At 37.8% G+C, this 12,965-nt stretch overlaps 1 protein-coding gene across 7 annotated transcripts in view; it reads right to left on the bottom strand.

Annotated features, from left to right (window-relative positions):
- Positions 1–12,965, bottom strand: part of GOLGA4 (golgin A4) — a 132,472-nt gene that overhangs the window by 68,323 nt on the left and 51,184 nt on the right. For all 7 annotated transcript variants that reach the window (XM_073223381.1, XM_073223382.1, XM_073223383.1 and 4 more), the window contains 3 exons: positions 12,402–12,713; positions 9,853–9,900; positions 7,996–8,052 (listed from right to left, as the gene is read on the bottom strand). In XM_073223381.1, the coding sequence (XP_073079482.1) occupies positions 7,996–8,052; positions 9,853–9,900; positions 12,402–12,713 (417 nt within the window). The remainder of the gene's footprint in view (positions 1–7,995; positions 8,053–9,852; positions 9,901–12,401; positions 12,714–12,965) is intronic.

Raw genomic sequence — 12,965 nt, 5'->3', positions numbered from 1 at the left:
TCTCTTAAAAGTCTCCTTTATGTCCTCCATGGACTCTATCAGCATCTAATCCTCTGGGCTCAATCCTGTGCCCTCAGAATTCTGTTCTTCCTCACATGCCTCCAGAATGCTACAGATTACCATCAGGAACAGATTAGACGTCCCAACAAACCCCTCTACTGTTCTGGGATTCCTAATTACGTGAGCTCACTTTACTTCTCTCTGTGATTCCTGCATATAATCCATTTCTTCTATTACTTTCTCCACAAAGTTTTGGTCCTATTTTTCCCACATCAATAACCATAGTCCAGATCTCTGTAATTTTCAGTAATTAATTTCCCTAAGCAACCTTCTAGAGATAATTCTTATCTCAAGTCTTCCTCTGGTTTAATGCACCCCTTATACATTCAGTAGAAAAATTTCCTCAGTGTTTTCAAGGACTCACAAGCAATGCCCTCTTCTTGCATTGTGTCAAACTTATTGTCAAACAGAGGCACCAACTGTCCTCTGTTCTTCCCCACACCTACTCTGCCCTAAATCTCTAAGCACATTATTTACTCTTCCTCTCACTAAACCTCCTGGCTTGCCTTTCCCCAACAGCAGTAGTCTCCAAATGCTGTTCTTCAAATCAGGACGTGCCCAGAATGAAGCTGGCACTGATCCATGGGGAAATAAGAAACAGAAAGGCAAATGTACTGTGTTCTTCTTAGAGCTAAATTTCTTTCATTTAAACAACTGGACTTCATTCTGAGAATATATCCTTCCTAATTTTTTTGTTATTAAAAAACCTTTTTTTCATGAAATAATGACAACAAAGAACCTGGTTCTTTATCCTTGATGTCCTTTCTTGAAAAAATAAAAGTTAGCAGCTCTATGACAATTTTCCTTTCTCCAATTTCAGGAGGGAATGGGAAGGTAATTTTTCAGTCCTGAAATCCTCAAGTCCAAAGAGCACTCTCCCCTGACTTCGCATAGGCCAATTCTTTAGTCTGGACAGCTGCACCCCTCCTTTAAAGCACTGTAGTCTTTCACTTACTTTAAAATTTATCTCTTCTAATTACTACACCCACCGTACAAGACTCTGTCACACAGTATCCCTAACAGCTCACAACAACTCCTCAATTTACACTAGTTTTCAGGTTTTGAATCATCTGGATAAGAAGTCCTTAGACATAATGGCAGCATCTCCTGCTACCTTACACAATTCTACCAATAACACTCTGTAAACAATAAAGGCTACTTGTGAACTACAAACTGCCTACTTATATTCTGACTAGAGCCCGCAGGTTGGCTAGCCAACTGTTCAGAATCTCCATGATAAGGATTTCACCTGCTCCAGAACTGGACCCTGAGATCTGAGGTCACTTTCCACTTCAAAAAGTTCTTCTGATTAGACAGACCCTTGTAGTCACTAAGAACCAATCTTATCTTCCTTCCACATGACACCACTTCAAACTCTGGAGCCTGGCAAAAAACTTGATGTTTTCCCCCAACAAACCTAACATTTTCGCACTACTCCCCATCTCAGCAAATGATACCACCATTCACTGTCAGTCAGGCCAAAAACCCTGGAGTCAACACTGACTCCTCTTTTCCCCCATGTCCAGTCATCAGCCAATCATACTGGCACTGCCTTCCAAGTGGGTAGATCTAACCATTGCACTACCTCTATCCCTACCACTGCTACTGCCGTAAGAGACTGCTAACTGCTTCCACTCTTACCCGCTGTAATCCATTCTTCTAAGAGGAGTCAGTCTGTGTCCACCCTAAGGCTTCATTCAACCTTCATCCCTTTATGCTTGCTTAATTTTTTCCTAATAGAACTATTTACTACATGACAGTCTGTTACATATGTATGCATGTATGTATATAAGTATGTATGTATATCTTATCCAGAAAATAAGCTTCATTAGGTCATGGATTTTCTTACACACCCTTATGTATTCTTATTTAGAATGTTCCATATGTGCATGAATAAAGATATAAGAATCCAGGTACTTAGTAGGTCTGGTATAATATATATTTATTGAATAAATGACAATGTTCCTTGGTCTTCTCATGAAACACATCCTCCGCTTTCCCAACCACTCCATAAGGATGTGATTTTAAGTCCCTTCACCATACTGGTCAATTTTTTAAAGACATTCCAGCAACTCAACAAAACCTCTTAAAAAAAAAAAAAAGTGAAACCCAGTACTGATTCCAAAATCGAATTTTAAATTCACTGTCTTACTGGGCAAACAAACCCCTGCATGTTAGCCACTTAGAGATGAAAAAATATGTTCAAGATTACTATCACCTGACAGTTTATTTATCAAGCTCAATCATCCAAACTATTTGTTAAAACATTTGAGAAAAGTAACTCTTTTGGACATCTAAATAAACTGTATTTCCAGTTTAGGCTTAAATCAGTAATGATTCAGAAAATTTTTATAATTTTGTTTATCTGACACTGAATTTAATCAATAATGCTCCCTCCAGCTAACTCCTTAAACAATACCCTCATTAAATCACAAAATAAGATACTGGCGTGTAATGTAATTGTTGCAAAATAACGGCCCTGTGGTTAAATAGTCTTTTAAAACACTATTTAAATTACTGTACAAACAAAAACTTTGTGAAACAATATACAAGTAAATACTGCTGAGGGCTATCTCTGGCAAGTGGAAGTGGACTCTGGTTCACTTATCTTCAGTGTTTATTTAGACTATTTGAACTTTCTAGCACAATACAAAATGGCTCTGTAATATTATGAAATAAAACCAACTCAATAATTCTTCTATTTTTGGCCATTTAGATTGATTCCAATTTTTGGCAAACCCTGCAATTAACATTTCTGTGCCTTAATTTTGCAAGGTCTTGCGGATTATATCCTTAGGGAGAAATTCTGATGAGTGAAATGTATCAAATACCTTTAATTGTTTCAATATTTTTATCTCAGCCCCATGTTACCCATTATATTCAGAGGTGACTTCAAGCTGCAAAAGATGAAGTCTTCCTCCCTGAAGTTAGCTTTGAGAACAGCAATTGCTTAAAACAAATCATGTCTGAGTGAGCCTGGAAAAAGTACATGTCATGCACAAAGGACAGAGAAAGGAGGTAACATCTAAGACAGTATCTTCATTTATTCCCCATTCAACTGGCCTTAACAGGGAATCAGAGAATCCTATCTACTTAGATGAGCTCATAATTTGCAAAGTTTAATTACCTTTTCCTCATAGTATGAAATTCCTGTTTAGTATCTGTTCATGATATAAGGTTCAAGATCAGGCAAAAAAATTATAGGTTATCTATTGGAAATGTTTTTGCTTACCTTTTTATTTCTTTATCAGATTATTTTTAAAAAGTACCCAATATGCTAGATACTGATATAAGACATAGTATTTGATCCAAAGAAGACATACATGACCAAAAGACACATGAAAAGATGCTCAACCTCTTTCATCATCAGGGAAATGCAAATTAATGCTACAATGAGATAGCACCTCAGACCAATCAGAATGGCTACTATCCAAAAGACAAGAAATAAAAGTGGCGACAATGTGGAGAAAAGGGAGTCCTCAGAGACTGCTAGTGGGATTCCAAACTGGTACAGCCACTATAGAAAACAGTATGGAGGTTTCTCAAAAAAGCAAAAATAAAAATACTGTAAGACCCAGCAATTACACTTCCGGGAATCTGCCCAAAGAAAACAAAATCATTAATTTCAAGTTTTATGCACCCCTATGTTTACTGCAGCATTATTTACAATAGCCAAGACATGGAAATGACCTAAATGTCCACCAATTGATGAACAGGCAAAAATGATGTGATACACATATATAAAAATGGAATATTACTCAAGCCATAAAAAAGAAATCCTGCCATTTGCATCAACATGGATGGACCTAGAGGGCATTAGGCTAAGTGATATGAGCCAGGCAGAAAAAGACAAATACCATATGGTTTCATTTCTATGTGGAATCTAGAAAAATAATATAAACAAAGAAACAAAACAGAAAGAAATTCATAAACAAAGAGAACAGCCAGTTGGTAACCATGGTGGGGGGGGTGAAAAGGTAAAGGAGATAAAGAGGCACAAACTTCAAATTATAAAATTATTTAGCCACAGGGATTGAAGTATAGCATAGGGAATACACCTCCCAATATTGAAAAATCTTTGGTGATAGATGGTAACTACACTTACCATGGCAAGCATTTAATAATGTATATAACTGATTAATCACTAAGTTGTCCATCTGAAACCAATATAATATTGTATATAAACTGTATTTCAATAAAAAAGTAAAAAAAAAAACACATCGTATTTGCCTATATAGAACTGTTATTTTGATATTATAAAATATCAGGAGAGAGGTTCATAGATTCTATTCAAGCACATACTGATAACCACAAGGGGAAGAAATAAAATACTAAAGAATAGTTTCTTACTATCTTAACATAGCAAAATCAAGATGTACTCAATTTTGACCAGGCTAAATCGGAAAGTACTAATGAAATTGTGTATAACTTCTACTCAGTCTTTAATCCCAAAGAAACAAAATATTTTACAACTTATATCACTCTAAATGTTTAATCAAATGGTAATCATGGTTTTATGGGTTGTATTTTTTAATTGAAGAAAATTTTTCTCTTCAGAACAAAATTTAAAATAACTGGAACTTTCACTTTTCTACTTAGTATTTACATATAAATTACTGAATAAATCTTTATGCAACTGGAACCAAGTGTTATGTCCAGAAATATATTTTAGCTGCTACAAAAACAGTTAAAGACATGTACCAAGCGGAAAGTTACTATATGGCCTCCAGACCCCTTGTTTTTCTTCCTTCTCTTATTAGCTGTCACTTGGGCATTTCAATGATTATAGTCTTCATTAGAGGCAGTGTGGGAGCCAGATAACGGCCCCCAAAGATTCTCCAGCCTACCCCCTAAAACCAGAATATACTACAAAGCCCCCAAAGATTCTCCAGCCTAACCCCTAAAACCAGAATATACTACAAGGATGCACAGATGTGGTTGAATTAAGGCCCTTGGGACAGGGAGATTACTGCTGGATTATCTGGGTGGGCCCAATTTAATCACATGCGTCCTTACAATCGGGGAACCTTCTCAACTGAGTTCAGGGAGCAAGGGAGAAGTGCCTGGGGAAAAGTGGTCAGAGAGGCAACACTGACAGCTCTGCAGGTGGAGGAAAGAGGCCATGAGCCAAGGGATGTGGCAGCCTCTAGAAGCTAGAAATGGCAAGGAAACAGATGCTCCCCTAGAACTTCCAGAACGGAACACAGTCCTACTGACACCTTGATTTTAACTCAGTGAGACGTGTGTCAAACATCTGAGATAATAAATTTGTGTTGTTTTAAGTATAATCTGTTGAGGCAGCAACAGGAGACTAATAGAGAGAGGCAGATAATAAAAAAGACCTAAAACTCATCAATCTGTGGCTCTGCTAAGTAATTCCTAAATTTAACTAACTAAATGATAAAGTTCCTGAATAAAAGTATGGATTTGTAAGGGGATTAAGGAGCATTATGATTAGCACACATAAGATGGGGGGGGCACAGGGAAGGCAGGATAGCACAGAGAAGACAAGTAGTGACTCTAAAACATCTTACTATGCTGATGGGCAGTGACTATTATAGGGTATGTGGTGGGGACTTGATAATAGGGGGAATGTAGTAATCACAATGTTGTCATGTGAAACCTGAGCATAAGATTGTATATCAACCATACCTTAATAATAAATAAATAAATAAATAAATAAATAAAGCAGACAGTTCAGTCCAGAAAAAAAGAAAAAAGTATGGCTTTGTACCACAGGGTGAAAATTACCCTTTAGTTTAGTTCTATGTTCCCTTACCTCTGCCTCTTCTCAAGCTCTCACCAGCTCCCAGAAAAGGGAGGCAGAGTTACAAATGTGACTGGCAGCACCCAGGTTACTCAAAGAGCCCACCTTCCTTGAAAGGTCAGCACATCTGCTTCTTACCACAGGTCCTCACAGAGTACACCTTTTGGCCAAGCCTCTCTTAGTTGCCTAAACCTCTCAACACCTGCAACCAAGGAGATGCATGGCACTGGGGCCTGGTGGTAAAACAGGCCTTTCTCTCCCCACTCTGATATGCCCGGGAATGCTCAGTCTATGATTGAGATTAAGATTAGATAGGAATGATACCAAAAAAAAAAAATGATTAGATAGGAGACCTAGCTTTGTTACAAGCCAGCAGTGAGGATAACGTGGGTGCTTACCTATCTACTGACAGAGTAAAGTTCATCACCTGTTTGCTGGAGCATATTTTTCAGAGCAGAGACCCCTCAGTCAGGGACCTCTAGTGGAGAAGGCCTGAGCACAACAGAAAAAAACAGGCTTTCCTGCATCTCTAGCTTTGCTACCATTAAAATAACCTCAGAACCTGAAGACTATCATCTAGCCTACACTATGAACTTCATATCATTCCTGCTCTCCATGCCTACACAAACCAATCATTAGCTGTAAAAAACCTGGGCATTTCTTACAGAAACAGACTATACCTACTCCCTGATTAGTCCATTTCATTATTCCCAAAACATAAGACAACAAGCAAAAAAATATTAAGTGAAAAGGTATTAATTTAATAGAAAACCTTTTGGGTAAAAGTGCCATATTATTTGTCCCTCTAGCAAAATTCTAAAAGCACCTTCTTTCTAGTAATATAAAGTGCCTGAGAGGGAACAAAACCTGACATCCTCTTCTGCCCAAGACCCCACATTTCTAGTTGACTTCAAAGACAGCATTACAATTGTACAACACTCAGAAAAGCATGGGTGGGGTCAGGGGAGGAGTGGTGGAGAGACTGGGGGAAGTCAGGGATAACAGTCAGGGCATCCTCTTTTTCTGGGTGAACATTAAATACTTGTAGAACAAATATACCACAGTGGTTAAAAGGGAAAGAATATATATGTAATGGCTTATGATCTAACAGTATAGGCATGGAAAAATATTTTTTAAATGATGGAAGAATTGGAAGAGCATATAAAAGTGTATTTAACTAATTGCAGTGACCGTAATTGATGGTGGTAGTATGTGTATTGTTGTTCTAAGACTATTGTGCTTAGAATGATGGGACAGGCCAAAGACTAATTTCTGACCTTCAGGTTCTTCAGATGAACACAACAAAAAGACAGGAATGCAGGGGATGTACAGATTTAAGAAGAATTGTCTACATGGGCATGACTGAAGCATTTGGGGGTGCACACGTAGGTGACAAAACCTTAAAGAGACATAAGGAAGTACAATAAAGTCAGGACCATAGTACTTTCGGAGAAGGGGGTGCTGTGGTCAGGCTCGGAGACATGAGGGCTCTCGGGGAGGCTGGTGGCAACATACAATGTGCTGGGGTTACAGTGGTGTTCCCCATGTATGTGAACACTATGGATTTTTTGTGCATGTTTTCTGTGTCTGTTATATTTCAAAATTAAAAGATTTTTAGATGTTTATGAAAAGCGATATAGCACAGATACAGAATGCTATCTTCTAACCAACATAAGCCAATATTCTCTATCCTTTAAGAGACAGGACAAAAGCAGAAATTAGTAAAGCATGACTCCAAATGATAAATATTTGCCTGAACTCTAGTAATTCTCTGTAAAAATTACCACCCCCACCCCCAAATAACTTCAGTGAACATAACTTTTATTTTACTTTACCAAAATTATTGGTTAGAAAAAACAAAAAGAAGCCTGAAACACCTAACAGAAGGGACAGCTTAGCCTTGAAAGTTCCCATTGTTCATGCAGGCAAATGATATTCTATTGCTAAATAAGACATTCTTAGGTTATTAATTCCACCAATAACTTATACCTTGGGGAAACCACACAAATTAAAACTGTAAGAGTTGATCCCTGGCCTTATAGGTCAAGCAGTTCATTTTTACCTTATCTAATGAAGTGCACATGAAGCTATCCTAACAGATACAGAAGTTCTGATAAACATGAGAGATTTTAACTACTGCTGCCAAAGTACTAATCAGTACAACTTACCTCTCTTAATTCTCCAATTCTCCGAAGTGCTTTATCCTGACTCTGACTTAATATACCCTTGGATTTAAAAAGAAAAAAGAGCTGGTTCAAAGCTTGACACACTAATGAACAAAGTAACAAAATAGCACAAACCATTAAATTTTATCTCGAACACCCTCTGCTTTTGGGACCATGCAAACACAATCTCTACTGCCACTTAGTGGTAGAGTTACACACATCTACAAATAAAAGACTAAATAAAAATTCACAGGATTTAGGAATAAAATGACCTTTTGAGAACGAATTTGTGACGTGAAAATAATACAATGAATTAGGTGAGAATTATCCCCCATTTTGGTAGACCTCATGCTTAAAATATAAAAAACAACAAAAACTCTTTGTAATAACAATTTTCACACTTGTTAGGGACAATTAAAAAACACTGAATAACGTTCACCATGTAAGAACTTGTTCGTTATGCTTCAGAAGATTGGAGACTGACGAGAATTAGGCTTGAGATGGATTAATGATTGTACATTGAGCATTGACCCCCCTATACTGAATTTTATTGTTGTTAACAACCATTTGATCAATAAATATGAGAGATGCCCTCTCAAAAAAAAAAAAAAAAAAATGGTTAAGTTGGGCACTAAAAAAAAAAAAAAAAAAAAAAAAAAATCAAACGAATATTCATATTTGACCTGATTGTTTATAGTTCATAATGCGTGATCAAAACCGAAAGTTTCTGTGATGAATGCCCTTGTACTGTTCACCATGTAAGAACTTATTCACTATGTAAGAATTTGTTCACCATGTAAGAACTTGTTCGTTATGCTTCAGAAGATTGCAGACTGACGAGAATTAGGCTTGAGATGGATTAATGATTGTACATTGAGCATTGACCCCCTATACTGAATTTTATTGTTGTTAACAACCATTTGATCAATAAATACGTGAGATGCCCTCTCAAAAAAAAAAAAAAAAAAAACACTGAATAAGCAATAAACCACTGGTGTTGCCATTCTGAACTGATTATATTCCAGACCAAAGCTGAAAATTTAATGTTGTACTTAATGTAGCCATTATTATTAATATTTATAGCAGTTAAATATTTAAAATTGTACATGAGGAAATTAATGTTACCAAAACTCACTTTATAAATAATTTTGGTTATGTAACTTGAGTCTTCAAATGGGACAAAATGCTAAGCTGTTTTAAATAACTTTTACTGTAAAAAACAGACTGTATCTATAAAGAACACAGCAAAGTGAGTAATGTCTGAACAGCAGTGGCTACTTCTCCCTAGCTCTGTCTTATGAATTATTACCTGTATAACCTGGTGAGAAACTTCAGATCACAAACAAGATGACACAGTGAAGCTGAGGTGGGTCCCCCAGAAGAGCTATAGTAACTTCTCCCCACACACTTCACCAAGAGCTGTACAAGCAGCAGCTTCAGGAAGAAGAAGAGTGTGCGCTTGGGTTTGGACCCTGAGTGAATTATAGGAACAGAGATCTGCAGCTATTTAAAATTAGAAGGGAAAGCCTAGGAGGTTGTGTATGTCTTTACTATTAAAACAGGATGCAATCTGCAGACTGGGACACTAAGAAACATGACTGAAAGAGGCCAACATGCCATAAATCCAAACCTCTTCAACATTACAGGGATCCAAATTCGAGGAAGCCCATCCTTACCAGAGGTAAAATCTCTGGGATTTCTCACTCACTCTCATTATCAAAACTCCCAATGGTAAAACAGGTTAAATACTTTGATCATATGGAGAACTACTGTAAGTGATGATTAGAACTATCTTACTGTAAAATCCTTTCTAATTTTAAAATTATACATTTGAATCAACACAGCCAATAAATCACTTACTTGTAGCTTTTTTTTCTCTCTCTGAAGAGTCTGATAAGCTGTGACAAGCTAATAAAGAAAAAGTCACCAACATTAGTCATTCCTAAATAAATGAAATTAATTATCCTAAACTCTGCTAAAGTATCTTATTATGAAAATTTTAAAAAAGAATTTTTATAGATAATCCAACTTAATTAGATGCATATACAATCAAAACTAAGTAACAGGTAAATGTATTTCTAAAACAAAATGTAACTTGACTCTATAAATAAATCTCTATTTCATTTCACCTTAGACATACCTCTTTAAATTTCAGAACCTAATTCATAGGTAAGGATTACAGCCAGCTTGCCTAAAGGCTGGTGGCTATTCAAACTGTGCTCACACACCAGTACCATCATCAACAGCATCATCTGGGAACTCGCTAGAACAGAAATTCTTGGGACCCATCTAAACTAAGAATTGGGTAGCAGGGACTGGGGCACTGGAATGTGTGTTTTAAACAAGCTCTCCAGGTGATTTTTTTCTTTGGGCTCTAACAGACCATGTAACTATGGTCCTCTGGTTATAGGGCCTGAGACTGTGGCGCTGTGAAAATCTGAGGAAATGAACTCATAACCAACAGGTGAAAACTGGGAATTCAGGCCATAAAGAGATGTTTAACCATTTAACCTAACTAAATAGGATATTTAAACATTCTAGCAACTCTTAATGAAATTATGGGACAATGAATCTTTTTAAACCTTCAAATTATATAGCATTATTCATGCTCCAACCAATTATTTGGACCTTACTTTATAAGTGCTAGTGGGCCCTAAAGAGACAGGCTGCAGCTTTAGGAGGAAGCACCCCCATATTCTGAGCCTTGCCATTTCCCTCAGAAGGCTGCTGTGTGCTCTCAAATGCCTCTACTGATGTCTTGAATCAAGAGGCAGGCCGCAATGGAAAGTGAGTCCAGCAAGGTAATAAAAGAAGTAAAATTCTGCCTAAGCCCAGGATCTGCTCCTTCTTATTACCTCAAGAAAGGTATTCTTATTAACAGACAGGAAAGTGGTTCTCAAAAAGGGGGAATGATACAGGGGTGGAAGAGTAACCGAACGATTACAGAATACCACTATTTCATCCTGGGCACCTACAGTAGCAAGGAAAGGTAGAGACAAAGGCTAAGGGCTGTTTGTATCCCTAACAGCTGTGTGAATCCACCTGCGGTAGTACAGAAGAATGGACACAACAAGTAAGATCTAGATTCAAATTCACAGTCTATTGATTACTACTTGTGTGACTTTAAGCATTATGTAATCTCTATGATTAAGTCTCTTTGAGTCTCTAATCCCTATTCTACAAAATAGAGAATTATTAATACCCACTTCACAGTAATGTCCCCAAATCAAGTGGCACTATGAACATAAAATGAACACTATGAACATAGTGTCTTACACACTTCAGTACTAATTACACTGCTGCCCCAGCTTCAAACTCAAAAGACATGGATAAACCAGTGAAAGTAATTAAAATTTAAATAAGAAAAAAAAAATCAAGACCATTATTAACTTTGACAGATATAAAAATTACAAATTAAAAAGATGTTAAAGCAAAAGGGGACCTGATCCCACAAGTGCCCCATGAGATGCATGGCTTTAATGCTCTGTTTACATCTCTCTGAGGGTCAGCGAGCCAAGAGATTATGGCCTAATAATTTTTTGTCAGTATTTTATAGTTTTAAAAAAGGTATCAGATATTTCATCTAGGATGTTTTTTTGGTTGTTTTGGCTACAGGGTAAAACTACCCATATTGTAGCCATAATTGGAACTAGAAGTTACAGCTAACTTTATATGCTTTGAACTTTATTATTCATTAATCAAAATGAACTACAATGCTGATTTACAAACTGTTAAAACTATAAAACATTACACATTGTCTAAAAAAAGCCATGGGCAACTTGCTCCGGAAAAGCTTTCCTGAGGAAGAACTCTTTTAACTGTAGGACTGGAGGGCAACTAATGCAATCCAGCCCAAGGGAGAGAGCAAAAGGGAGGCAGGGCAGCACTCCCCTGTTCCTCTAGCAGACCAAACAGGGAGGGCCAAGCTCCAGGTGCAGAAGTGCAAAGATTCATCTTAGGCAACGTGTCAATGTAGGTACAATCAGAGTGAACCAATGCATCAGGAAATCAGGCTACCTAAACATAACTAGGTCAGTAATAAGGGACTTGAGCTGGCAGAAGAGGTCATTTTGTAGACACAGCACTTAAAGAGGATAAACGGTGGGGGCAGGAAGAAGAAAGATGGGATTCCACCCTGGGCATCCAAACGCGCTGTGAGAGAAGGACCATGAAAGAGAAGGGGCATGGAAGGTGAGAACCGGGGGCTACATGGACAACCTGCTCCAAAACTTTACTAAGAATCTTGCCAGTGGGCCTCTGCTCCTAGATGTGCCACAGACTACCCACCAATCACCAGCGTGCCTAGGGAATCGACGGTCCAGTCAACCCAGGAGTAAAAGCCATACAGTAATATGAAGTATAGAACAGGAGAAGAGATTTTTGTACAGGCCAAAAAGTCATGCTCCTACCTCAGAACACTTTCCTTTGTAGCTACTCAACCTTTGTTCCATTCTGTGCAACGACTGAACCAGCTGCTCTCTGTTTAGACTGTCTAAACTGCCGAGTGAGTCTTCGGTCTCGCTCTCCATATCAGAGGATGGGTCAAAGGTGGCAGCAAAGTCCAGGTCAAGTCGATTCAGAGAGTCTCTGGAAGACGTTCGCACCAAAGACTCTTTAGAAGCGGATCGGAATAGAGACCCCTTTAGTGGACTTCGAAACAAAGACTCCATGGAAGGTACCCGGAGCTGGAGCTTCTGAGAAGTAGACTGCGTGTCATCTGCCTGCAACAAAAACCCAGAACATGGGGTGAAAATGCACATTTACACTTCTTTATTCTCCATCACCAGCAATGGTCTAGTAAAAGCCCCAAGGAGTTCAATTTCTATTCCCAGCATTTTATATAATACACTGTTCTCTGAAAAAGCACTGGACTTGGAGACTGAGGACATGGAGTGTGGGTCCCAGGTCTGTCACTGAGCAGTGGAAAGGCTGCAGTAAGTCATTTCCAGTGACTCAGTGTGCACATCTGTAAA

This window comes from Manis javanica, chromosome 15, assembly GCF_040802235.1.
Source record: "Manis javanica isolate MJ-LG chromosome 15, MJ_LKY, whole genome shotgun sequence".
In the NCBI taxonomy this organism is placed as follows: domain Eukaryota; kingdom Metazoa; phylum Chordata; class Mammalia; order Pholidota; family Manidae; genus Manis; species Manis javanica.
Note: the sequence above shows the minus strand (reverse complement) of the source record. Positions and strands in the feature narration are given on the sequence as shown.